The 24,488-nt window shown below is 52.4% G+C and overlaps 1 protein-coding gene across 29 annotated transcripts in view; it reads left to right on the top strand.

Annotated features, from left to right (window-relative positions):
• Positions 1-24,488, top strand: part of LOC102089333 (sodium/potassium/calcium exchanger 3) — a 208,563-nt gene that overhangs the window by 135,487 nt on the left and 48,588 nt on the right. For 22 of the 29 annotated variants that reach the window (XM_065059501.1, XM_065059490.1, XM_065059491.1 and 19 more), the window contains one exon: positions 20,495-20,587. In XM_065059501.1, coding sequence (XP_064915573.1) covers positions 20,495-20,587 — 93 coding nt within the window. The other 7 variants (XM_065059507.1, XM_065059509.1, XM_065059512.1 and 4 more) reach the window with 7 other exon arrangements.

Genomic DNA, 24,488 nt, shown 5'->3' on the forward strand with positions numbered 1-24,488 from the left:
CCTTGCTCGGAAAGGTGAACAGCGCAGCGGTGAGCAGCTGCGGGAGGACAAGTGCCATTTCTTGTCCGGACTGGTCAAGTCCTCAAGGGCATCCCTCCAACATTTAGAGCCTTCAGCCTCCGCATTGCTCTCTGCTCCACACCCATGTGATGACAAATATAGCCCAGCAATTCAGGGCTTGGAAAAATCTGCTTTTCTGCAGGCTCACTGTGTGTGTGGAAAGTCACGCCAAGCCCATGCTCACAGCCGGGTGGAGCGGGCTCGCAGGTACGGATAAGTAAGAAACACGAGCTGTGAAACTTCACCCGGTATCTCAGGTACGTGACAGGCTGTATGTGCAAAGTCTTTTCCAGTAATTTCCTCCAGCCCTTGGAGCTCAGTCCTGCTCCAGTGTGGCCCGCCTGGCTATGTCCCGACCTGCCTCTCATTTACTACCTCTCGTTTGCTCCTTTTCTTCTGTGGCTGGTGGGCGCCGTACCGAACTGCTCCCGGATGCTCTTGGGGGCAGCGGTGTCTCCTCTCTCCGTCAGGGTGGCCGGGGCGCTGACCATGCCGAGCCAGGCACTGTGACACTGGGCTTCAGCACCATCCACTAGGCCACCCGAGTAAACGCCAGCAGCTTCCTGAAAAGGCAGTCACGGAATCCCTTGTGCTAAACGCATTTTAATGTCCAAGTTCCGTGTGGCACGCGTGGCAGGTGCAGCAGGAAGGGTTCAGCTCGCAGGACTCACCGCCGCTTGCACAACCAGCGGGCAGGATTACTTCAGCTGGCTGCAGCTCACGCCAGGAAGGTTTCACACCTCTCTGTCAGGAGCCAGCTATAGATCACATGGAAGCGGCAGCAGGAGAAGCTGCTCGGATGCATCCATGAGCCAGCCAGGTCTCTCACGGCTGAAGATTAATGGCCGCTTTCACAGAAGCCGTGCATTAATGTATATGTCATCACCTTGTGAATACAACAGCATTGCTTTGTCCTGCTTCCTCAAATCTAGGTGAGCATCTGCCTTTCATTTTAATGGTCTGAATTTTGAAATCACTATACCCCCCTTAAGTAGATTTGTCCACCACCATGTGTCTATGTTGCTCATCAGTCAGCCGCTGTCTGAAGGCGGTTGCTGTCATTTTTCATTTTTCTCTATTACAGAGAAAGTGGCTTCCAGACTGGAGGGAAAATCTTCCAGTCTTTTGTTATTGAAATAGCTTGCACTGAAATAAATCTAATAAACTTGTGAAATAGCGTTAGGATCCTGGAATGGGCTGTGGAACACGCACATGCTAATGACACCGGTGCTCTAATTAATTTCTCCAGTTCGTTAGCTGAGGCCGGTGAGCGGACACGTGGGACGAGCCCTGCGGGCGGCACGGCAGGCGGCTGTGCGGGAGGAGCGCTGCCCGGGCCCTCCGCGCGCTGCCCGCGCCCTCCGCGCGCTGCCCGGCTGCGCCGCCGGCCCTTCCGCTGCGCCCGGCCGGGGGAGCGGGGCCGGAGGGCGGGACGGCGGCGGCGGGAGCGGCGCGGGCAGCTCCCGCTCAGCCCCGCCCCGCGGCACCGGCCCGGCTGCGGATCGCGGGGCGGCTCGGCTGCGCGGAGCGCCTGCGGCCCGGCGGCGGAGCGGAGCGGGGGGCGGGCGCAGGCGCTGCCCCGGAGGAGCCGGCTCCGGGTGAGGGGCGGGCACGGAGCCGCGGCCCCTCCCCGAGCCTCGGCCCGGCGGCCGGGGGCGGCTCCGCCAGCGCTGCCGGCTGCTGGCCGCCGTGAGGTAAGGGCCGGGGGAGGCTGAGGCGCGCTGTGCCGAGGGGCCGCTTCAAACCGCCTCCCGAAGCGGCGGCCGGCGGAGGGAGGGCCGCGGAGCGGGCTGGGGCCGCGGAGCAGCGCGTTGTGCCCGCCGGGCCGCAGGTGAGGAGCCGGGCTGCAGCCGCTGCGCTGCTTCCCGCTGCGGCCTCGGCCGGGGAGCTCCCGCGGGACGACTCCGGGGCCCGCTCCCGGGCCGGTGCTCCGCGCCAGGCCTCTGCCGGGGCTGGGCCGCTGCGGGCCCGCCCGGGGCCCTCCTGGCGCGCTCCCCGCCGCGCCGCGCGGCCTCCGTCCCGCTGCCCGCTGCCCGTGCGGCACGGTCACGCAGCCTTGGCAGGAGGGGCTTCGTGCGCGTTCGCAGCGCGGGGCTGCCCCGGCCCCGGCCCCGGCCTGCGGGCAGCGCGGCAGCGCGGGCGGCGCCCGGGCTTAGCCAGGCTGAACAAAGGGCGCTCGGTCTGGGCACCTGCGTCCCTCTTCTGCCTGGCATAGGGGTCACCGGGGCCCAGAAGATGGGGATACAGCGTATGTCTTGCCAGTTCCTCTTCTGAAATAGTTCCTTATGCATATCTTGGTTAAAGTTTACTTTGAATCACACAGGTCCGATTTGATAGACGTAGAACAGCAGAAGGTGTACTTTCCTGCCTTAGCCTGATTCCTTTGTCTTCTCAAACTTCTAAGTTACTCAGCTCTCTTTTGTTTTATTTGCTTGTTTCCCGAAGTGTAACGCTTAAGCCCTTGTAAGTAAGGAGCACCTTCACGTGCCTTTGCCAGCACAGCCCTGTTGACGAGGTCTGAGCAAAACATGATTTCCTGCTGGTGTTTCTGCGTGGGCAAAAGGCCCAGGGGGTAGACAGGACGGTGCCTGCGGGGGTGGGTTCTGCCCTGGACCGTGGCTGCTGCGGAGCGGCTGAGGGACTTGCCCGGTGCCTGAGTTAATGCGTTTGCCCGGGTGTGCGCCGTGAGGCCGTGGTCAGGACAGGCTGTGGACTCCAGCACTCCAGGGTGACTCCGTCTTCAATTCAGCTGTGTCTGTGCTGACTCTGTGAGTAATTCTGTGTTTTGCTGCGATAAAATGTGCCAGTGTAGCTGTTGAACCAAGCTCTCACCTTTCCTCAGGTCAGATCTGTGCTAAGTCTCATTAGTTTTAGATCTGTTTAGTTCTAAAAATATTTAATTCTTAATAATAGCTACTTGGGACTTGAATAGTTAGATGAGCAGGAAGACGATGGTAAACAGAATTGTTTGTTAATCACGCAGCTATGCAACAAAATTGTGCTGTGATTTCGAAGATGTTTATGTGGTACGGTAACCCTAGGATGCATTTAATTTTATTGAATGGATTTGTATTCAATCCACTGCCTCATTCTTTGCGTTAACTAAAACGTAAACGAAGTAATAAGCACCAGTAATATCACCGGTGTTGGTGATGGAAACAGCTGTGTGGAACAAGGCTCCTGTACGTTGCTGGGAATGCACTCACCAAATTCCTTTTGAGGTTGACTTTTTTCTTCAAGGAATTTGTGTAGTTTTCAATCTGTTTATATTGGGTAAACTGGCAGATGTTTGGGTTTTCTGTTTGGTTTTGCCCCTGCCGGGGTTTGGGATCAGCGCGGTGTCCCTGGCGGCTCAGCCTGCGCGCTCGCTGTGCCGTAGCTGTAACGGAGGTTTCCTCCTGGCTGAGGCTTCGAAAGAACAGCCAGCACAAATACTAGTCCGTGCTCAGAAACTGATCCCGTTCAGCTTTAGAATTTCGAGTTTGTCTCAATAACTTCCGGTGGCTTGAGAAACTTTGTGCTGACCAAGGTGCAAACCCGGCGATCTCCGCTGTTGGAAGCGCAGGCGGCCCGGCTGCGGATCGTGTTGTCACGGGTTCCAGTTCCGCTGTGCCGGCCGGGGCTCTGCCGGGGGCTCTCGGGGGTGACCTGCGCGGGTTCCCCGTCACACTCCAGCCAGCCCGTGTCCCTGGGGTGCTGAGGCCGTGGTCTCTGTGTGACACTGCTCCGGTGTCCCCCCAGCTCGCTGAAGTGTGTGTGTGTGTGATCAGCTGCGTGAAGCTTTCGATGTGTGGCAGACGGGACCAGGGCGGTTGGCTTCTCTTGCTCTCAAGTATGTCTAAGGAAGAAGACGACTGGTTCTTTTACTTAAGGCTCGGGGTGCTTTGGGGTTGTTTCTGAAGACAGATCAAACATAGTTACGAAGGCACTGAATGAGTGGTAGGGTCACTGGGTTTTTCACAAGAGAGCTACTGCTTTAAAAAAAAAAGGCAGAACAGTGCTGTCAATTTAACCATTAAAAAGCTTCTGTTATCTCCTAGAATAATGTAACTGTCACATTTTAGTGATAAGTAATGTAATTCATCTCCCGACAGCAGGAGCGAATCGGCAGAGCGCTACATGAAGCAGGTATGGTCTCAGTCCTTTTCTTAAGATGCGTTACCAAACCGCTGGGGGCTCGGCAGCGGAATCCTGGCGGTGCCTTGTAGACGTGGTGACTCCCAGCACAGCAGCGTGCAGGAACCTGGCTCTGCGGTCGTGTATCGCAGGCTCCATGGCCATGCAGGACTTGCCTGTGGCTCTAAATACTCCGCATACCATGCAGATCTCGAAAATAAGAGGTTTACATACCTCTGAGCTGTAATCAGAGATTTATCAAGCTGTGTCTCATGGAAAACCTCTAAAATTCCCTACTTAAGAGTTGCGTGGTGAGAATGTGAAGCATTAGCTAAGCATTGCCAGTTAAACTGTTTGTTTTGTTCAGGTCACTTACTCAATTGCTAGGGTGTATCAGGAGAGGGGACAGAAGTGTAACTAAATATTTGGCACCTTGTGTTAAGTCATTGTGTAACAAACCACAGAGGTGATGTCGTAGGAACTGGCTGGATATGAAGCTCTGATTTCCCGTACATGTCATCTTAGTTTAGAACACTGAAAACAAATTATTCCTGACACATAAAATTCTACAGCAAGGTACTTAATGCAGTAGAGTTACCTGTATTTTGTTATGCAGCGTGTTACTGAGAGCTGCAGAGGATGTCACAGGCGCTTCTCAGCATTTCTGGTGTGCATGGTCTGGAGTGGGAGCTCTTGCGGTCACCAGTTCCGCCTGGTGTGCCACCAGCTGCAGCGCCCCGGCCCTCGGGCACGCGGGCTCGGCCTGCCCTGCCCTTCAGGAGCCGGTGCCCGCAGCGTGAGCGGCACAGCGAGAGGGCGGGCAGGGCTGTGCCCGTTTCTGTCTCAGCGGTGAGCCGGACCGCTTTGTGGAAGGGTGGCTGCTTCCAGTTGGCGTTTCTGATGGTAGAGTCTGAAGTGCCTGCGTGCTCTGCGCCCTGTGTCGTACCTACTTGGCAGGGGAGACATTCTGTTCTGTAACCCCGCCTGTTCCAGTTTGGCTTAGGGGGCCTCTGGGAGGTGGACCCGGACAAACAGGTACAGTCTTTGTACTCCGCCATCCTGTTCTGCAGCACGGCCACAGAAGTGGCGGGTGACGCGGGCGCACCGGGCGCCGCGGCCAGTCGTCCCTTCCTGCTGCCGCGGGCGGGGGGCGGGAGCTGGCGCGGCGCGGGGCCCGGGGGCCGTGGCGCTCGGCAGGGGCTGCTCCGAGCCGGGCGCCCGGGATGCCCGCACGCCGGCGCTGGCGGCTGGCAGGACCTTCTGCAGCCCAGCGCTGCTGTCCGAAGCTTCCGGGTAAAACAGAAAGCAGGTGGATGTAGCGTGGCGTTTGCAGGATCTCTGATGCGTGGAAAATCCAGTGTTTATGAGGATCCTTCCTCGACTGAAGGAGTGCAGGCCTAGGTCTGCTCTTGACAGTGAGTTTTATAGTTATTCTGGTAGCTTCATGGGAGTTGCTCCCGAATTTTTGCTGTTACTCGTGAGTCATAGAATCAAGCCCAAGAGCTTGTTTTATCCTTGTAACTTTTTGTTGCCTTTTGTGGTTTTTGTGAGTCTACACATGTAAAGCCCATGCTTAACTCTGCGAAACAAAACGGAAGATTTTGCAGGGTGGCCGCAGCCATATTTCTGTCATTTTTTTTTTCTTTCTCACATCATTTATTGAAAGTTTGCCGAAAGATTTAAATGTGTTCTCTAAGAAAACTGACTAAAATGAATTGTCTTGTAATTGCAAGATTGATAGTATATCTGTTGGTTGTGTGCTTAGGAGGAGCTGGGGAATATTCTTGTGCAATGATTTGGAAATGGTCGTCTGTCTGCTGCAGTTCTTTGGGAGGAAGCTGGCTGATGCAGCACATGTGGATATTTGGGGATGTTTTTCTGCCTTGAGACCAGCAGAGGAAAATATTACACATGAAGGACACATTTTCTCAGTAGGTTCCTACTGGTTTTCTGGAAGTACAGTTCCACACAGCCCGGCTGACAGTTGCTGAGCGTCAGTGCCGTGCTGTTCCCTCTGAAGCTGGTGGGGGTTCTGCCGTTGGTGTGAAAATGGCAGGAGTATGGAGAGCTTGCGTGATACAGTGACGGGCGCAAAGGGAGGCTACTGGAGTCCTACCGGTTCTCTGGCAGGAATAACAGTGTTTTGTGATGTGTAGTTGTCATGTATGACTTGGAATTAGGGAACCTGTTTGTGGTGGGTGTTGTGTGAAGACTGTTAGGATGCCGCACCAGGGAGGGCTCTGGTGTGTGGAGGTGATGTGTAACGAGAGCCCAGGATGAGGCCAAGCAAGGGCGCTTTCCTCCTCGCCTCGGAACAGGGTTTCCCAGGCAGCCGTGCAAGGGGAAGCTCTCGGAGCGTCTGACCTGGGACTTGTCTCTGGAGGGCGAGGGCCCCGCGTTGCGCGTCAGCAGGTGTTGTCGTCCTGCCTTCTGGGAAGTCCCACGCACTGCATCGTTGTGTATGGTGTTTAAAGACCGAGGGACAAACCCTTAGCTGCAAATGGCGGTTGCTCCATTACAACCAGCGGAGCACTGCATGTTGACTCTGAGGCATGCTCGCGGTTGTCTCCCCTGTCTCATATATACAGGCTTAGATGCAAAACCGGCTTTATTCGGAGGGGCTTTCCTCAAAAACAAAGCTTTTCTTGGTCCGTACTGCACCAGCTCCAGAGTGAGCGTCACCTGGCGAGTGCCCGGGACCGACCCAGCGCTCGGAACACGGGCCCGCGGGCGGCTGGGAAACAAAAGCTCTGGGGACTTTTCAGTGCTTCTCTCTCTCTTTTTTTTCCAATTTGAAATGATGTCTTTGGCTTCTGCTTTATATTTGCTGAATACAGATCCATGCTTTCCAGTAATTAGCTCCAGGGCTCTTTGACCCTGACTTTGTTGAAACGTACTTCCAGCATGAAAATAACCCAGAGCCTTGCTGGTTTTTCCTTCACACGTGACGTGTGCCGCGTATGCTGACATTCCCTCTCTGAACTTGTCCGAGAGTCCGCAGCCTTGTCTTCTCCTTAACCCTTTGCTTAGTAGTTTCTCTTAATTGATGATGCTTTTTGTGCGTGTGCAAAAGTACGTATTTAAACACACTTGAGGACGGATGTGTGGAAACCGCTGAAGCGCTCGCCTGCCTCGGCCGTGTGCTCGCTGAGCTGCTGCTCGGCCGGGCCGGGGCTGGGCGCGGGGACGGCGGAACCGCTGAACTGAGCGGAGCAGCCTTAGCATCAACACATCGCTCCGCCTCACCTTTCCCTTCACAGACAAAGGCGCGTGTTCAGCAGCGCGGTTAGAGCCCCTGCTGGGACACGGTGCATCGGTTGTGGCGGGAGACGCCTCGGGGTTTTGGTTCAATGGGACGTTGCGTTCCCTGCGCGATCCTTGCGGGCACAGCGGGGTTGTAGCACTGGTTACAAGCGTTGCCTCTGCGCGAGGCAGAGCGTGCCCTTTAGTCCCAGCACAAAGGGAAAAAGCCTTTGTTTTGCCAGCAGAAATCTTCATTTGGGACATTTTACCGGTGCATTGAAAGGACAATGAAATTAAGAAAGGTAGATCATAGTATTCAGCAAGACATTTGTACTTTATATATGCAAACGTAAACATGTAAAGGTCCTGGGTTGATGCAAAGTGCCTAAGTTACCATTTCCAGGGCAGTCTCTTCAGTTCCAGCCTTGGTGGTCATGAAATGGCAAATTAAAACTATTACCGTTCCAGGCCTGAATATGGTAGGTGGTGTCAGTGTGATTTGCGTGTAGGTGTGAAACGCGTGAGTGCAAGGACAGGCACGTTTCGGTGTGGATTTATGCATTTGAGAAGCTTGGAGAGAGATGCTGCTTTTTATGACAAGCTGCTAAGAAGCACGGCAGCTGTCTGAAGGTGCCCGTGGGCTGGGAATGCGTTTCTGATCGAGAGATGAACGAGCAGAAGTTGTCAGAAGTTCGCTGAACGTGCAGGCTTCAAGCACGCGCGCTGAATTGTGCAGCGCTGGTTGCGTGGGGTGGTCCCTGTCTGGTGCCGCACAAAGGAGCCGAGGTAGAAAGTGTTGCTGGCAGGATGGGCGAAGCATGGAAGGCGAAATGGAATTGCAGAGTAAAAACTGATTTAGATGTTTCTAAAGCTGGATTACAATCTGGGTCTGTTTCTCCTATGCATTGCCAAACGAGATTCCCTGGCCAAGGGAGGGGCTGCAGCAGTTGTGTTCTGCAGAATGTAACTTTTATCTGAAAGGGAGAAGGGGGTGAAAATTGGTTCTGGCCCTTGGGGCTGAGAATAGATGTGGGAAGCGCGAGCTGAACGCGGCCGAGCGGCAGCCGAGAGCAGCTGCTGTCACGCCGGGGCTGCGGGCAGGGACGGAGCTTTGCGGCGCGGCAGGGCACGGCGACAGCTCTCCTGGGTATGGCGGCGCGCTCAGCACCGACTGCAGCTCAGCGCTTGGGGCGGCGGGCCGGCCTCAGCAGCGCCCGTGGGCAGCTCCGGTTGTGCGGTGAGCGGGCCCTGTGGAAATGCCACAGGGTGCCGGACTGTTGTGTGCAGGGGGACGCTGGTGGCAGCTCCTTGCTGGGCGTTGCGCACGTTGCCCTGCTCCGGTGAGGTCGCGGTCCATGGATTGTGAAAGGAAGACGTTTATTTCTCCTCGATTTGCCTTTGGTGCTATGGTTCCGCAAGGGAGGCAGAGCGGGACAGAAACAATGAGGTGTGGGGTGGACCGAGTTCCCCTCGCTCGGTCACTGCAGGTCACGCTACTCGCTCGGTAGATTTGCGACTCCCCGGAGACGTGGGCTTGTGTTTGTGCGGGGGATCCATCATAGCTGAGGAACAGAAGAACAGAGAGAAATGAACTTGGTGGTGTTTATTTTAAGACTGGTTGATAGACTTTGAAGGGTTTTTTCATGTTGCTGAATTTATACAAAGAAGCCCTATAAAAATAACTGGCACCAGATGTAGAAGCAATAAAATAATGCTGTGTGAAGTCTTGAAACTGTGGTATGTAACCACAAGAGCTATTTTCAGCCATTGGCAGCTTTCTCTTTATTATCTGCAGAAAGAGAAAGATGGAATGTGTTAGCTGTTAAACAGTTTAATTTTTCATTTGTCAAGGGACAGAGTAAACCTGTCTCCGTGTGCTCAGGCCCAGCTCCCCGTACACAGCGACGGCCGAGGTTTGTTGCTCGCACTCGTGGGAGCCTCCTGGTACCAGCGTGTCAGCAAGAACTGAACCTGGAAGTGCCTTCTCTGACCCCTGCCTCACTCTCTACATTTGGTCACATTTGATTCCAATCGGAAAGGAAAAAATGTGCCGCAAATTCTTCATCTGACCTATGTGCCTAACATAACCCCCCATACAGTAAACATGTGGAGTCACCAATTCATTTGAATTTGGAATGGTCTGCTGTTGTCAGTACTTTGACCCGATTTCACCATTTCAGCAAGCGAGGCCTGTTTTCTTCCAAAACACTTATTTCGAAACACTTTGTCCCAGGATAGAGAAAACAAATTGTTTACACAAGCAAACGAATAGCGGAGAGTTAAACACCCACACTTACTTGTTCAGGAGTTCCCCTGCTAGTGATTTCTGAGGACTCACGAAGCCGGTGAGGAAGGGGAAGCTCCCAGCAGTAGTCAGACGGGTCTTGCTGCGACTGCTCGTGCTGCCGAGGAAGCGAACTTTGGCGATGGCGGCGTTCCCCATATCACAAGTACCCTATATCACAAATGGGTTGGATAGAGAAGGGGAAACTGCTGCTCCCAAAATCTAGGGAGAGTGAAGGCCTTCTCTTCCTTGTCTGGATGAAGACAGCCTGGGGTGGGGCTTTCAGCCCTTCTCTGTACTATGACAGCCAGTTGGTGATTGCGGCATCAATACTTCCCTCCTTATATATGGGAGCGTGTATGTCCTGGTCTTTTGGGGACTTGAGGAAAGGCGCAGGTAGGTGAGTTATTGGGGTGATGATACCAGCTTTTCAAATACAAATGTGATGCTGGAAGAAGGGGCGAGGACGGGAAGGCTGCTCAAACCTGTGCAGAACGCTGGGTCTTGGAGATGTCTTGTTATACGAAATACATCAGTCTTTCCAGGATCCTAATGCAGATGGCTAGGGAGAAAGGGGGAGAGAAGGAGAGGAGCTTCGGCAGGAAGTAGAAAATAGTGAAAACTGCAACAGGTGAAGAGGTTGGGGTTGGTGGATGGAAACCTCACAGGTACAGGGAGGAAGGCTGTGAGGGTCACGGGGTTTTGTCCTCGGGGAGTCGGCTGTGAGACCGAGGGCAAGCTTGGTGTAGGGGCTGGGCCAGGAGGAGCTGGGGCTGGTCGGGGTAAGCGGTGGAGGAGAGAGCTGGTGATGGACAGCCTGAGGAAACAGGGAAGCGGAGCAGGAAGGCAGCAGTGACCTTCGCGTGGTCGAGGCATTGCGAGTCAGCAGTGCCAGAGGGCGGAGGGGCCGGGGACGGTTATCGGAGGGAACAGTTGTCCTCTGGGGGAGGGTCAAGAGGAGCGACATGAGGATAGGAAGGATGACCCGCGTTTACGTGACTTCCAAGTTACCCGGGTTGAGACTCAAGCCAAGGAGCTTGGCTGGCACTGTCAGTCCCATGGTGAAGATATAAACAACAGGAAGAGGAGTGGAATTAACCTGGGACAGATATTTCAGGGGCCTTCAGCTTTGAATTTCCTGGCTTTCGTTGGTGTGTCATAAACTTTTTGTTTTCACCATTTTTTCGTGAAGAATTGGGATGGAAGAAGAAACAATAAAGAGTGTTTATTGGAATAGAGTGTCATGTTTGGCTTCTCTCAATTATTTGGTGTAAGTATATTTAGAGAGTAAACTGCAGATTGTAAATATTTGAGTTTCTGAAACTCCCTTGTCACTCAAAAGAAAACGTCTTCCCAACGGATCCCCCAGCCCAAAACTGTTAGGCTGCTCTGTTTATGTGTCCCCAGCGGGATCCTCAAACAGGCAAGAAGTAAAGACCGTTCAAATTAAGTTAGTTTTCTGCCTGGGGTCTCGTGTGGTGCCTTGTGGTTGGTTGCGGGTGGGTTGGTTGGCGGTTGGTTTGTTTTTAACTCCTGCTAACGTTAGGGAACAAGTTGAGGCCTTTCTCCGGTGGTACGTGTCGGCGCAGCTGAAGGGACCGCGAGAGCCCCGTGCTTTGGGGTTTCTCTGTCTGCCGCGCTGGCACTGGTGCCGCAGGGTGACGGCAGACGGGGCCCGGCCTGTTTTCGCTCCGCACGGCTGAAGCGTGGCCCGCGAGCACAGGACGCTGGCTGGACCGCGGTTTCCCCTGCGTGGCACGGGCGAGCGGCGCCGCGTGGCGCCGTGCGGGAGGGGGAGGTGCGGTGGGGCTGACCCCGCGCCAGCCCGCCTCTCTGAACCCAGGCGGTCAGTGCTGCGGCCTGTCCAGCTGGATAGCCTGTCCTTGTTAGTCCTTGTTAGAGGATCCTGACCAGGTTAGAGCGGCGAAAACTCTCGCTAGTATAGGCTGGCTGCTGTATTTACACAGGAGGTCTTTGTATGGAGAGCAATTAGTTTGGGTTAATTAAGTGAAATATCTTCTTGCAGTCTTTCCTGTGCACAAAACAAAACACATGCTTCAAGATATAAGCATTGTTCTTGTAGTCTTTCTGGTGAAAGTATCTTCTTTTGTTCACTGAGAACTAGACCTGTTGCTGGGTGCCAGGCGCGGTGTTTGCGCGCTGGCGTGGAGCTGTGCGGGGAGGAGCGTGCCCCAGGCGCGCGGCGCGGCGCGGCGCTGCGGAGGTGTTTGTCACAGGCCGTACAGCAAGCTCTCCAAAGGCTGGGGCGTGCAGCTGTTCAAGTGAGCAGCGCAACCACGAAAACTCATGGGCCATTTTGCTCATATGGGCTGTTTGATTACTTCAACCTCTTGGCCAGAAAGCAGTAGTAGAAATGTAGCTAATGACACACCAGTACAATTGTTCTCGAACAAAAGCAAATCCACAGCTGCACAGCTCGACTCCACTCACGGAAACGTAGGGCGTGCGTGGGTTTAATCCATCAGAGGATGGACCCACAGGCTCTTGCAAATAAATGGTAAAATGCAAGGCATATTTCCATGTCTAGTACTGGATTTATTGCTTAAAACACGTGTACCTCAACGGTTAGGTAAAGATACCGTGTATGCCAGAACGCTCTTGCCATGGTACGGATGCAAGTTCAAGTTTAATCTGCTGTATTACCACGTTGCAGGATTTACGTTCCTGTGTATTACAGTCACAGAATGGTGATAATGGAGAATATTGATCCTGAAGTAGTCCTGAAAATTTACGAATCTGGAGAACAAATACCACATGGTATAATAGTTTTAAGAATGTCGGTCTACGTTTTGGCAAATCCTTAAAAAATGTCGGTGAAGGTAGTTTATTTTAGCAGGAAAATCTTATTTATACTTTCTCTCCGGTCTTCTGATGTTTCTGGCATCTGCAGACTGTGCGTACGTTCAATAGGCAATGCCATACGCTCAGGGGCTGGTTCTCAGCGGAGCGCGCGGTGGCCTTACCCGGCTTTCAGTGAGGTCAGCGTGCCCGTGGCTTTCAAACGTGATCAAACAAGTTAGGTGTGTACCAGTAACTGTTAGGTGCAGAGAGTAACTCGTACGAAAGATGCTGTGCTAGGTGCAGCTATCTCGTACCGGAACAAGCACGCCCGGTCACTTAGCCCGAGATGGCGGGGATATTTGAGCAGAAGGGCGATTGAGCTCCCGGGGCGGCCGCCGCCCCGGCTGCCTGGAGCACGCTCTGTCCGCCGGGCTGCGCCGCCGTCCCGGGCGGGAGGCCGGGCGCTCCGCGCCGGGGCCGCGTGCGGCAGACGGGGCTTTGCCCAGGTGCCCCGAGTCGCCCGCGGCCGGGCCCGGTGGGTGGTTATCTGCTCCGTCTCCATCTCCACGCAGGTGCTGTAACTCCCCCGCTCCGCACCTGACTTAGGGCTTCATTGTGAGTTCTGAAGCCTCTCCAGACCTTGAAGCTGTATTGTAATTCAAGTCATTACCTTTCCTTGCTTGTTCCGGGAACTGCAGCTCAATGTTAAATGTTTCTTAAGAGGTTTGAAAACGTATTTCTGAATGTTTTCACTTTTATTATTCACTGGTTTGGGCAGGAATAACAAACGGAAATTACTGCAAGAAATTCTAGTTCTGTGAGATATCCAGGCCAGGGAACGGGGGAGTAATAGGAACCTTCTGAAAGGTTACCCAAATCAAAGCCAGTCCTACAAATGTATTTCTCTGACATGTCTGGAGGCAAAACAAGACATGAATGTATCAACGTACAATCGTTCTCTTATAAGAGATGTAGTGCTATCCTCCACGGTTAAACGCTGTGCCAAAGGAAATGACTTGGGTTTTTATTCCTTCTCAGTAATGTGGAAAGTGCGGCACGGGAGCCAGCGGGAAGAGGTTGGTTGGTGGGAGAGAGGCAGAAGAAAGTGTTTGGAAGGGGTGCAGAGGCAGCCCTTGCCGCCAGCGTAATCCTCTTGGTGGCTTGCCACGCTCAGCCGAGCTTAAGGTTTGGCTCTTCTGAGGCATTTGTTGTGTGTCTGACTGTACGTTGCTGTTGGAAGGAGTGACACGGTGTCTGTTCGTGCCAGCGGGAGCCAGCCCAGCCCAGGTGTGCGTTTCAGATGCTTTCGTTTCTGCAGTTATGACTTCAGCAGAGATAAGGGAGCACGCAGCTGTGGGACAGCGGGCCTATCCAAAACCTGATGGGCCTTAGAACCTCTCCCCAGAGTGCCATGCTGGGACAAGTTCAAAGCAACTCCTCTTGATCCTTCCGTCTCAAATGCTGCCAGTGAGCAGGCTCTGGAATCAAAGGGGAAAAACAAGCCTGTGGGCAGAAGGGTGGTTGAGGCAGGAGTGATGACTAGCTGAAACCAGGTGTAGAAAGAGAAACGTATGAATTTGGCAGTGATATTCCCACTCCAGATTAAGTCAGATAATATACCAGCCTGGTGCATGGGCTGGTTCTCAGCCCCTGAAGGTCCAGGTCTGTCCAGGTGGGGGTTCCGTAAGCAGTGGCTCACGTTTCATGGCTAAATGCGTAGTGAGGTGAAGTCCTGGGAACGGCGGCTGTGGTTTTAACAGCATTGTTACGTTTACCAGGGTGCGGAGCGTGGGTACTTCAGAATGCAGGAATCAGAACGGGGGCCCTGGCGTGGTCCTGGTGGCAACCAGGCTTTCTGCCGGGGAGCCCGCACAAGCTCCTTGCGGGCAGGTGGCACAGGTAAAAGTGAAACCAGCGCGTGAAGAAAAGGGGTGTTGACCAGGGAATGGTTATTTGCAAGGTTTTTCAAACACTTTAATTAAAAAGACAAAAAAATATGCAAAGAGTGCCTTGTCGTTTTTTCTGTATGCGCTGCTTCTTTTCTACGAGCAGTCTGCCCTTATGTTATTTGAAGAAGATAAAAAGGACTGTAAACCCTTTCTGCAGCCCGAAGAATGATGGAAGTGAGGACCCTGTTCTGCATAACCCCTGGCTTTGTGCGTGTGGACACAGCTGTGCCAACACAATGCGGCGCTTGAGTTGGGAGTCTGCGGGGTCCTGGCACCCGGTGCCTTTCAGACTGAGGCTCCTGTGTGGTAGCTTTCAAAGTGATACTGTGCTCGCTTGTACCCGTGGCCCTGCAAGCGGCTTTCAGTTCACTTCTCAGAGGAAATACTTTCAAAAGGAGAAGGTTAATTTTGCCAAGAATCGGATAAGGTCAGAGTAATTAGACAAACCAGAGCTTTGTAGGTTAGAGATGAACGCGACCCTCTCTGCGAGCAGTGCGAATGTGCGAGGAGAACAGGAAAACGGAACGCATGAGCATGCCTGCGTTTGCAGAAAATCCAGGGTTCCGTGTGTATCTCTCAGCATGTTCTCAAGTACAGGATTGCATTTTAGAAGTTTTTCACATTTTTAAAAAAGTAAAATGTGTTTATCCTTCCTGATTCTGGTTTCCAGTTTAACCCACCGGAAAATGGGTTCACTGAACTAAGCATGATTTTTTTAATGCTATTTACTTATAAATTATTATAGGTAGTTTGCAATATGATGCGAATTCACCGTGGGTCTTCACGGACAGGTGCAGTAGGCTTTCCCGCCCTCGGCGGTGCCCGCGCTGCCAAAGGGGCGGCACAGGGCGGCATCGGCGGTACCGTCAGCGTTACGTGCTGACACGGCCGGCCTTTGCCAGTTCAAACTGCAGGCCTGCCCTGGTGTTTTCCCCCGTTCCTCCGTGGCGGCAGGACAGCAAACCCGGCAGCAGCTGGTGTGAGTGTCTGCGCTCAGCGGTTGCGTGGCCTTTGCGGACTGCGAGCGAAGGGGGACGGCCAGCCCGCCAGGGGGTTCTGCTGTTTCTGCTGGTCAGCCAGCAGAAGGAAGGCTGCACGATTGTCTTCTTCCTTTAGCGACGGCATTAACGGAGTGTCTTCCCTCTGTCCCTTTGTCAGTATTTGTAAGCAGAGACTTTTCCTCAGTCAGGTCTTGTTAGGTGGGCCAAGGGGTCAAACAGGAACGGAAAGCCGGAGCAGTTGTACAGCCCCAGCCCCCTAGGAAAATGAGCGGGGTGGGTAAGGAGACAGGGCGGGATCGTTTGAGTTCCAGGGGTGGCTGTGGCCTTTGCTTTCCAGCTCAGGGGAGGAATACAGGTTGTCTCATCTTTGCTAGGACTTTTAGCTAAAGAAATTGTGACTTTTGCCTTGTAAAAGCATGACTGGAATGAGAGGATGAAAGGGAAGGATCCTGACAAGTCCGGGGAGGCGGTGATTGACACTACCACGGTTAAGGACATATAAAATACCAAATACAGTTGTGGGAGGGTGAGGAAAGTAGGAGCTGTTTTGACAAGTCAAAGGAAGAAGGAAAATGAAAAGCACCGGTTTTTGAAAGCTGCAGCTCGCGTGAGTCTCGGCATTCATGGAGTGGCAGTGCCTCTCAGAGAAAATTGCCAAGCAGAGAAATCATTCCTGTTCCCTGCCCTGTCTTGTTCTTTGCTCACACGAGCTTTGTTCTGGATTGGAAGAGGTGCAGGGGGGATGTGCTGCATACAGGAGGGATGTGCTGCCTGCAGGAGGGATGTGCTGCCTACAGGAGAGATGTGCTGCATACAGGAGGGATGTGCTGCCTGCAGGAGAGATGTGCTGCATACAGGAGAGATGTGCTGCCTGCAGGAGGGATGTGCTGCATACAGGAGGGATGTGCTGCCTGCAGGGGGGATGTGCTGCCTGCAGGAGGGATGTGCTGCATACAGGAGAGATGTGCTGCCTGCAGGAGGGATGTGCTGCATACAGGAGAGATGTGCTGCATACAGGAGGGATGTGCTGCCTGCAGGAGAGATGTGCTGCCTGCAGGGGGGATGTGCTGCCTGCAGGAGGGATGTGCTGCATACAGGAGGGATGTGCTGCATACAGGAGGGATGTGCTGCATACAGGAGAGATGTGCTGCATACAGGAGAGATGTGCTGCATACAGGAGGGATGTGCTGCATACAGGAGGGATGTGCTGCATACAGGAGGGATGTGCTGCATACAGGAGGGATGTGCTGCCTGCAGGAGGGATGTGCTGCATACAGGAGGGATGTGCTGCATACAGGAGGGATGTGCTGCATACAGGAGGGATGTGCTGCATACAGGAGGGATGTGCTGCACGTGGAAGGGTTGTGCTGCCTGCAGGAACCAGTGAGCAGTGCAGCCCCAGGAGGGGTCTGGCACCTGTTGCCCAGCGGGGCTGTGCAGGCTGCCGAGGGGGTGCAGCACCGACCACCTACTCACAGAAACGGCCGCCTGCCAGATGGCCAGACGAGAGGTCACAGGAATTAGACAGTGAGCAGATTCCAGCAGCCTGATGACGTTTTCAGATGGGTTTCTGAGCCGTCACCCAGGCAGTGTCCAAGCTAACCCATCTGGATGCTGTGCCTCAGCCCTAAAACACACGAGAAGAGAAAATGCTCACGACATGTACTTCTCCACCGGCTTCCCAGTCAAAGGAGGGATATTTTCCTGTGTGACGGCCTCACGCTGTCCGAACTCCACACGGACAGTTCCAGAGCAGTGGTTTTGGCTTGTTTTGGATCTGGATAAGCATCGACGTGGACAGCTGTGTAGAGAAATGAAACCTCCCGAGAGCGGGTTTGTTTTCTGCAGGTGTGCCTGTGCACCAGGCCGAGGTGCCTCAGCTCCGCGTGGGCGACAGGCCGGGGCCCGCCCCGGTTTTGGATTGTTGCACCCACTCCTGGCCATACATTTTACCAGCCAGTCTTGATATCTAGTTGCATGTTGGGTGGCCTAAAGGAAGCACATGCTCCAAACACCCCCACCTAAAACGTCCCCTAACCCCCCACACCGCAAAAACCAACCAAACAGAAAAACCCTACAAACAAAGACAACAAAAAAACCACTACCCTAAAAACAACAAAACACAAAAAGCCGCCGAGCACCCAGCAGCAGCGTGTCCTCTGCGCTGATTTCAATCAGAAACGCTGAACCAGCGAGGCGTGGAGCCGTGTTGAGGTGAGCCAGGTCCGCTTGGGGTGACGCGGGGACCCCACACACCGCGTGGACCGATTCGCCGGCGCTGTGGAGAGGACGTGAGCCCAGAAAGTCATCACTTCACATAAACAGGAACAGTGGTACATTACATGGACAGTAACAAGAGCAGCTACGGGATAGTTCAGAGCTTCAGAACCTCTTACAAGCCAGGTGGGAATCGGTCTTGCTTGAAGCGTTTGTCTGCGTTAGAGCCGTACTGCTCCTGCAGGGCAGGCTGTGTGTCTGTTTGCTTTCCGCTGTGTTCGAGTGCGGAAGCTTACAAACTCTGGGTTTGGAACCAAATGAACGTAGAAACTTGGCACGCGCTTGTTTTGGTAACAGGATTGCGGGCAGACACTGTGGTTAAATTAAAAAAAGACAAAAACCACCAAAACACGAGGTTTCCTGTGCGAGAGTTGTTGTTTGCAAATGGAGTGGTTCATGACCGAGACGAGAAGCACGTTCAGCTGTGGGATCTGGCTCGTGAGCCCCTGATGTAGCTCATTTAAAGTCTGTGTGGGTTGCTCTGTGGTGGGTGGGTGGTTGTTGTTCGCTGTGGGTTGGATTCGGTGTTGTCATTTAGAGGACAGCATCAACTCGGAAAACTGATTTATTTTCCTAGCTTCTCCGTGGGTCTCCTGGGCCGCCCTCCACCGCAGGTCTTTCCGATGCACGTTCCCTTTCAGAATCAATTGAAAGAGAATATTTTAATTTTATAATCACAACTCTTGTTGTATGACAACCTTTTGATTGTTTAGAAGAGCCAGTATCAAATACCAAACCTCTTTATTCTTGAGACTTTAAGTAAAGCAACACAGATCTGAGTGCTTTAGGGCCTCGTTGGGAATGTGTTCCTGTAAACATGCTGATTTACAGTTTGAGTATTTTAACCGTTCCCCAGTGCTGTTTCTTGTCTTCTCTCGATCATCCTCCAGAGTTCAGGTTTAAGGCGCAGAACCCGGCATTTCTCGTTCAGGTTTAAGGTGCAGAACCCGGCATTTCTTGTTCAGGTTTAAGGCGCAGAACTCGGGATTTCTCGTTCAGGTTTAAGGCGCAGAACCCGGCATTTCTCGTTCAGGTTTAAGGCGCAGAACCCGGCATTTCTCGTTCAGGTTTAAGGCGCAGAACCCGGCATTTCTCGTTCAGGTTTAAGGCGCAGAACTCGGGATTTCTCGTTCAGGTTTAAGGCGCAGAACTCGGGATTTCTCGTTCAGGTTTAAGGCGTAGAACCCGGCATTTCTCGTTCAGGTTTAAGGCGCAGAACTCGGGATTTCTCGTTCAGGTTTAAGGCGTAGAACCCGGCATTTCTCGTTCAGGTTTAAGGCGTAGAACCCAGCATTTCTCGTTCAGGTTTAAGGCGCAGAACCCGGCATTTCTCGTTCAGCTCTCTGGGTCTCCAGGCCGGTTCCTGAGCTTCCCGGCGGGCTGTTTTTAACTGGAATCCACTGGAAAAGTGTCCCCTTCCTCTGCTCTTGCGGTACGGCTTCTGGAGACAGAGGGAACAGTTTAAAACCGAGAGAAAAATGTTTCTGTTCTCCTGCTTCTGCCTCTCACCCTTTTCCATTAGTGGTGCTTGCCAGGGCTTTTCATTTAGCGCTTTTGTCTTTCCTTGGTGCTGTGTGCCCTTGTCCGTGCCCTCTTTCGGGCATTAGAGGAAGCAGGAGCATAGGGATACGTGTCAAATTTCCCTTCTTTAACTCGGCGTCCTCGTTCCAGCTGTCCTGTTGCTCAGGCTCCACCTGCAGCCCTGCCGCTAAGCGCTTTCCTTTGTGTTCCAATTTCTGCCTGTTTCAGAGCAGAAGCTGGCACTCTGTCTTTATGGTGTTTTGCACCTGTGATGTTTGCCACTTAGGTGACTGAAACCTCCAGCATAACTAACTGCTACGCGGTCAGTAAATGTGAGTGAGGAGAAGGGCTAGCATGTTTAAATGTAGTTATGAGCTCACTGTTAAAAATCCTGGAAGGACTTTCAACCATGGAACTTGGGTCCGGTTTCGCTCAGAAGTTTGTTCGCAGGTTGTTGGTGTGAACTGGTGGTGACTTCGGAGGAGCTCTGTTAGTCAGCCGGAGATCAGCCCGTGACATTTCCCTTTGTGTGCGTGTGTCCCAGTCGCGCCTGTGCTCGAGCTGTGTGTTATTGCATTCCCGTGGGTAGAAAACCACTTACTCAGTTGACGTGACGGTGGAAAATGCAGGTTCTTCCTAACTGCATCTTCGGTTTATCTCTTGGACTAAACCCTCGGAAGACTTAATAGCATTTTAGGAACTTGAAGCAGGGTTTTGGGGGGAGTGGTTGGGGTTGGCTGATTTGGTTGGTTTTGTGGGTTTTTGGTTGTTTTGGTGTGGATTTTTTCACATTCACGGTAATGTGTTTTCTCCTTGTGGGTGATTCTTTTTTCCCCTCCTGGACAGCCCCGTTAATTCGGTGATATCTGAACCGGATTGCAGTGACATCTAATCTAGCATTTTGTTCTATTTGTGCTGCAGGCTGAGGTCAAGCAAACAGACAAAGCAATCGTTATGCTTTAGCATTCTTTTTTGATGAGCACATTACAATCTACTCAGAGCTACAGGGTCAGCTGGGAAGGGAAGGAAGAGACATGGAGCTCCGAGCAGCACAGTCTTTTTCAAGCAGTTTATGGAAAGAGGATAGACTAACGGGGTGTGTACGGCCGCCGGTGGGAGATCAGTGGCACCGCGTTGTTGACAGAAAGGGTTCTGGCAGGCGGCGTGTTGTGACTGCTTCTGTGGCTTAGAAAGGAATGTCCTGCAGACCGGACTAACCATTAAAATGTCTCTGCTTTTAGGAGCTCGAGGCCTCCAGTGGAGTCTCTGTGGGGAAGATGTCATCTTTGACAATGAAAGACCATGGTCTGGACAAAAGAGGAAGTTTCTTTAAGGTAAATGGGGTATTTATACAAAACGTAAAGCACCTGGTTTTATGTGAAACAACTGCTGCAGAGTGCAGTGCAGTCTGTGATATGTAGCAAGCCCTTTTTGTAACATGGGAAGAACTTCATGGAACGTCTCTTTTTACACCCTTTTATTTCATGTTCATATTGCTTTCCTGTGCACGTAATAGAATAGTCGGTGTAAACCAGCCTGTGGCTTTCTTTGCTGCTAATGCTGAGAACATAAGCTTTGTTTTACGCAGGCGTGAAGTTATTAGAGCCTTCCCGAGCTGGGTGAGCGTGGCTGCACGCTGCGGCACAGGACGGGGGTCTCCTGGGCCCGGGCAAGGCTCAGGCGCCCAGCAGGGCCGCAGGCCGGAGCGGCTGCGGGGGGGCTGGGCCCCCAGCTGAAGCGCCTTCAAACGCTCCCTGGAACTCTCTAGAAATGCGTTTTTCCCTGGGCATGAGTATCTGATTTTTGTCTGGCGAACCTCATTACAGCCGGCAGATGGGCCCTTGGGAGCTGCTAGAGGAGGGATGCGCTTCAGGCCGGGTGCCTGCAGTCATGAGTTCTGTGCATCTTCTGTGATCATCTTCACTTCTCCGTACTTATAAGTCGCTTCTGTCTCTGGGAACTTGTGTCAAGGATTAAACTTGATGACTTAGTTTTGCTTTTCCCAGTACTTCCTGCAGAGTTACCTTGGGCGATCGGCCCCAGATCTGCTCGGGCATGAACGGTCACGGTGCAGAAGCGAGCGTGGGTCACCGTGTCCTCTGCTCTGCCTCCTGCTTTGCGCGAGGTTTGGTAAAGCTTTGGAGACCAGTCGGAGGCCTTTTGGGGCCGCAGTGAGTTTTCCTCCTGGGCTCACGCAGAGCTTCGTGTGGTCAGCAGTAAACAGGGCCTTCTGGGGACAGGAGCTGCTTCTCCGTTTTGCAACACATTTCATAAACACAAGCATTAACCTCGTTTGGTGCAGCCCGCAGCTGGGTCGGGAGAGCGGTCGTGTTTTCAAATCGTAGCAAGAAGCTGTGTCAGTTGTGGGGAATGTTTCTAGGTTGCCTCTTATGCATGTGCTGGAGGAATCACGATGCCATTGGGGCTGTAAGCAAGTGTCCGTGTCATTTTCTGCAGTCTTTTGATATCTCCTTGTGTAAGTAATTCTCGTGTGAAAAATAGATGGTGGAATAGCTATTTTGCGCGCCTCCTGTTCACGATGTCGTGGCTGCAGTTACTCGAAATGGTTAGGAACGCAGCATGGCTGGGCAGTTTCAAGATACTGGACTCCTAAGGCCGTCAGAAACATTGCCAGTTAAGAAACGGAGGTTGTCCTGGATTTTCCCAAGGAAGACCCGGCAGGGAAATGGCCCCGAAGAACAGCGGGAATGAAAGGTGCCTCCAAACCGCCTTTTCCAGCCTCTCACCATCGCTGGGAGGCTGGGCCACTGCCCTGCGCCCCCGGTGCCGGCGTGGGGGCTGCAGTCGCTGCGGCGTGCGCGGTGTCGGCGAAACCGCCTTCTCCTCTTTCCCTGTCCTACGTCTGGGAAACTGTGACAAGCTGCCTTTGATACGGCCTGACAGGTGAGCAGTGAAAACACTTGGCACGCCGGATTTTTGCAGTTTATGCTGTTTTAATTTGTCTTGTCTGTCTGTGTTTAGGAGACCTAGTCATTAAGACCGTGCAGTGTACCTCTGCGTGTGGTTCTCGTGTTGTGCTTGTTACTTTACAGTTGCCCAAGAAACCCTTAGCATACTGGCATGCAGTTTCTCAGGGCACTTAAATCTCGATAAAGAGGATCTTACTGTTCTCAGCAACATTTATGAGAAAATTAATTGACAAATACCAGTGGGAAACTCCAGCTTTTCTTTCTGGTTCTTAAATAGTTCCCATTGCTGTAGCTTCCTACCATTTCTTAGTGTCTTCACATTCATGATTTTGACTGTTGGTACACCAGGGAAACAGTATTGTCCCCATGTTTCAGAGAGCGAAGGTCCAGAGTTCTTTAGGCTGAATTCTCCAGTTTTTGTGTCTTGCAGTTGGTGAATGCTCAGAGACACCAGGTAGTAAAAATGAAGTAAAGATGGAATCAGGCTTGGGTAATTCTGTGACTGCAGAGCTTCCCCGTGGTTAGGGAGGGAGTCTGTGGTAAAGCAAGGAACTGAATACATGTCTCGGACAAACATCGTTTTACTGAAACATCCTCCTTCTCATCAAAGTTCCAATCTTTACTGAATTGGCAACACCACTAAAGCTTTTCTGTCCCGAAGTCAAACATCAGTTCAAACTTCATTGCTTACAGTTGAATAAGACACTGAACAGTATTAGTGGTCTTGGGAATTCATAGCTCACTGTGCAAAACAACCAGAAATTGCAGCCAAGTTATCCAAATAACTAATTGTGTTCAGGCGTCGGGCCAAGTCTAGAAGGAGCATTCCCGCTTCGGCCGGTCTCTGGCGCTTCGCCCCCTCGTCCCGCAGCGGTCGGCGAGGCTGCTGCGCTCTGCTGGTCCGCGCGGGGCACGCGGGTGTCCGGGCGGCGCGGGAGCCGCCGTGCCGGCTGATACCGCGGGCAGGTTTGCTCAGGGAGCACGGGACTGGGCTGCTGTCTGAGCTTCATGCCAAGGCATTATTATTATTATTTGGGTTTACAGTGGTTGTACCGTAGCTTCTTTTTAACTTCCAGAACAGTGCTTTATCAGCAATAAACCCCAGAGGAAAAACAGTAGACACAAAAATGGCTATTTGTCATGCTATATAAGGTCTTTTTTTTTTTTTATGTTAAATAATTCACAACCTGAGAGGATGTCATGCTTTCAAATACGTTTCTTTTCATGTAAACCTTCTTTCTTTGGCATGTCAGGGTGATATCTGTTTCATAGTCCTAAATCATCTGTGACAGATTGCTTCAGATTACCTTTTACCTCTTGGGGCTCAAGTATGTTGTTCTACACTAATATATCCATCCACTTCAGTTGTATTTTCCTGTGGAAACTGCCTTTTGTGGTCTTGATTTCAAGTCTGTGGAAACCAACGTGTGACCGTTCCCGTTATTTCCAGCAAGACAGGAATCGCACTGTTTGTGAACAGACACGTTTGAAGAACTGCTTGCGCTCAGCGGCAGCAACCTGCTGCTGCTTGTTTGTGACAGCGCGGGGTCCTCCCTGCGCTGGGTAGAAGCACCTTGTTAACAGCTCAGCTTGCTGATGCTCATCATGCAAACATCGCATACCCTGCATACGACCAGAAGTCTAGTCGAGCCTAAATGCTAAAGAAATGATGTCATCAAATAATGAGGATACGTTGTGTTATTTGATAGCAAACTATTTGTCAGGTGCTGTTGCATTAGTGTGTGTCAGTTGACTGCAAGAATACCCAAATGATGCAACTCCAAAACACTTTTTTTTTAATCAGGAGAAGAGTAACTTTAAGACATTAAAAAGAATTCAAGGCAAATGAGTTGCTGTTTGCAGAAAATATCGGCAGTTAATTTTAAAACGGAGGTATTCACTGCTAAGGGTAAGTGTTCCAGTCCGGTGCGGTGCCTGCTGGTACCCGCCGGGCCGCGGCTGGCGCGCGGTGCGTTCCGCCCTGCGGACGCCGTAGGTCGGGTTCAGGTTGGGTGCTGGGCGCCCGGTCAAGTCCCTTGTCCAGGACTACCAGCTCCTCACAGACTAAGGAAAGGTCCTGGTGTCGCGGGGCATATGGAGTAAACCCAATACGTTTGGTCTGTAGAACAGAGTGTGAGCATAAGATGGATTGAAATGTGTGATTTGTTGAAGTTACGTTTAGAAAAACAAAAAATAAAATCACTAAACAGAAAAGTTCCTCTCAGGAAAGAGTTTCTGACAAGTTCTCTTCAAGGCAGACATAGAAATGAAAAAGCGTTACAATTACGATGTGTTCAAGGTAAAA

This window comes from Columba livia, chromosome 3, assembly GCF_036013475.1.
Source record: "Columba livia isolate bColLiv1 breed racing homer chromosome 3, bColLiv1.pat.W.v2, whole genome shotgun sequence".
Lineage (NCBI taxonomy): Eukaryota > Metazoa > Chordata > Aves > Columbiformes > Columbidae > Columba > Columba livia.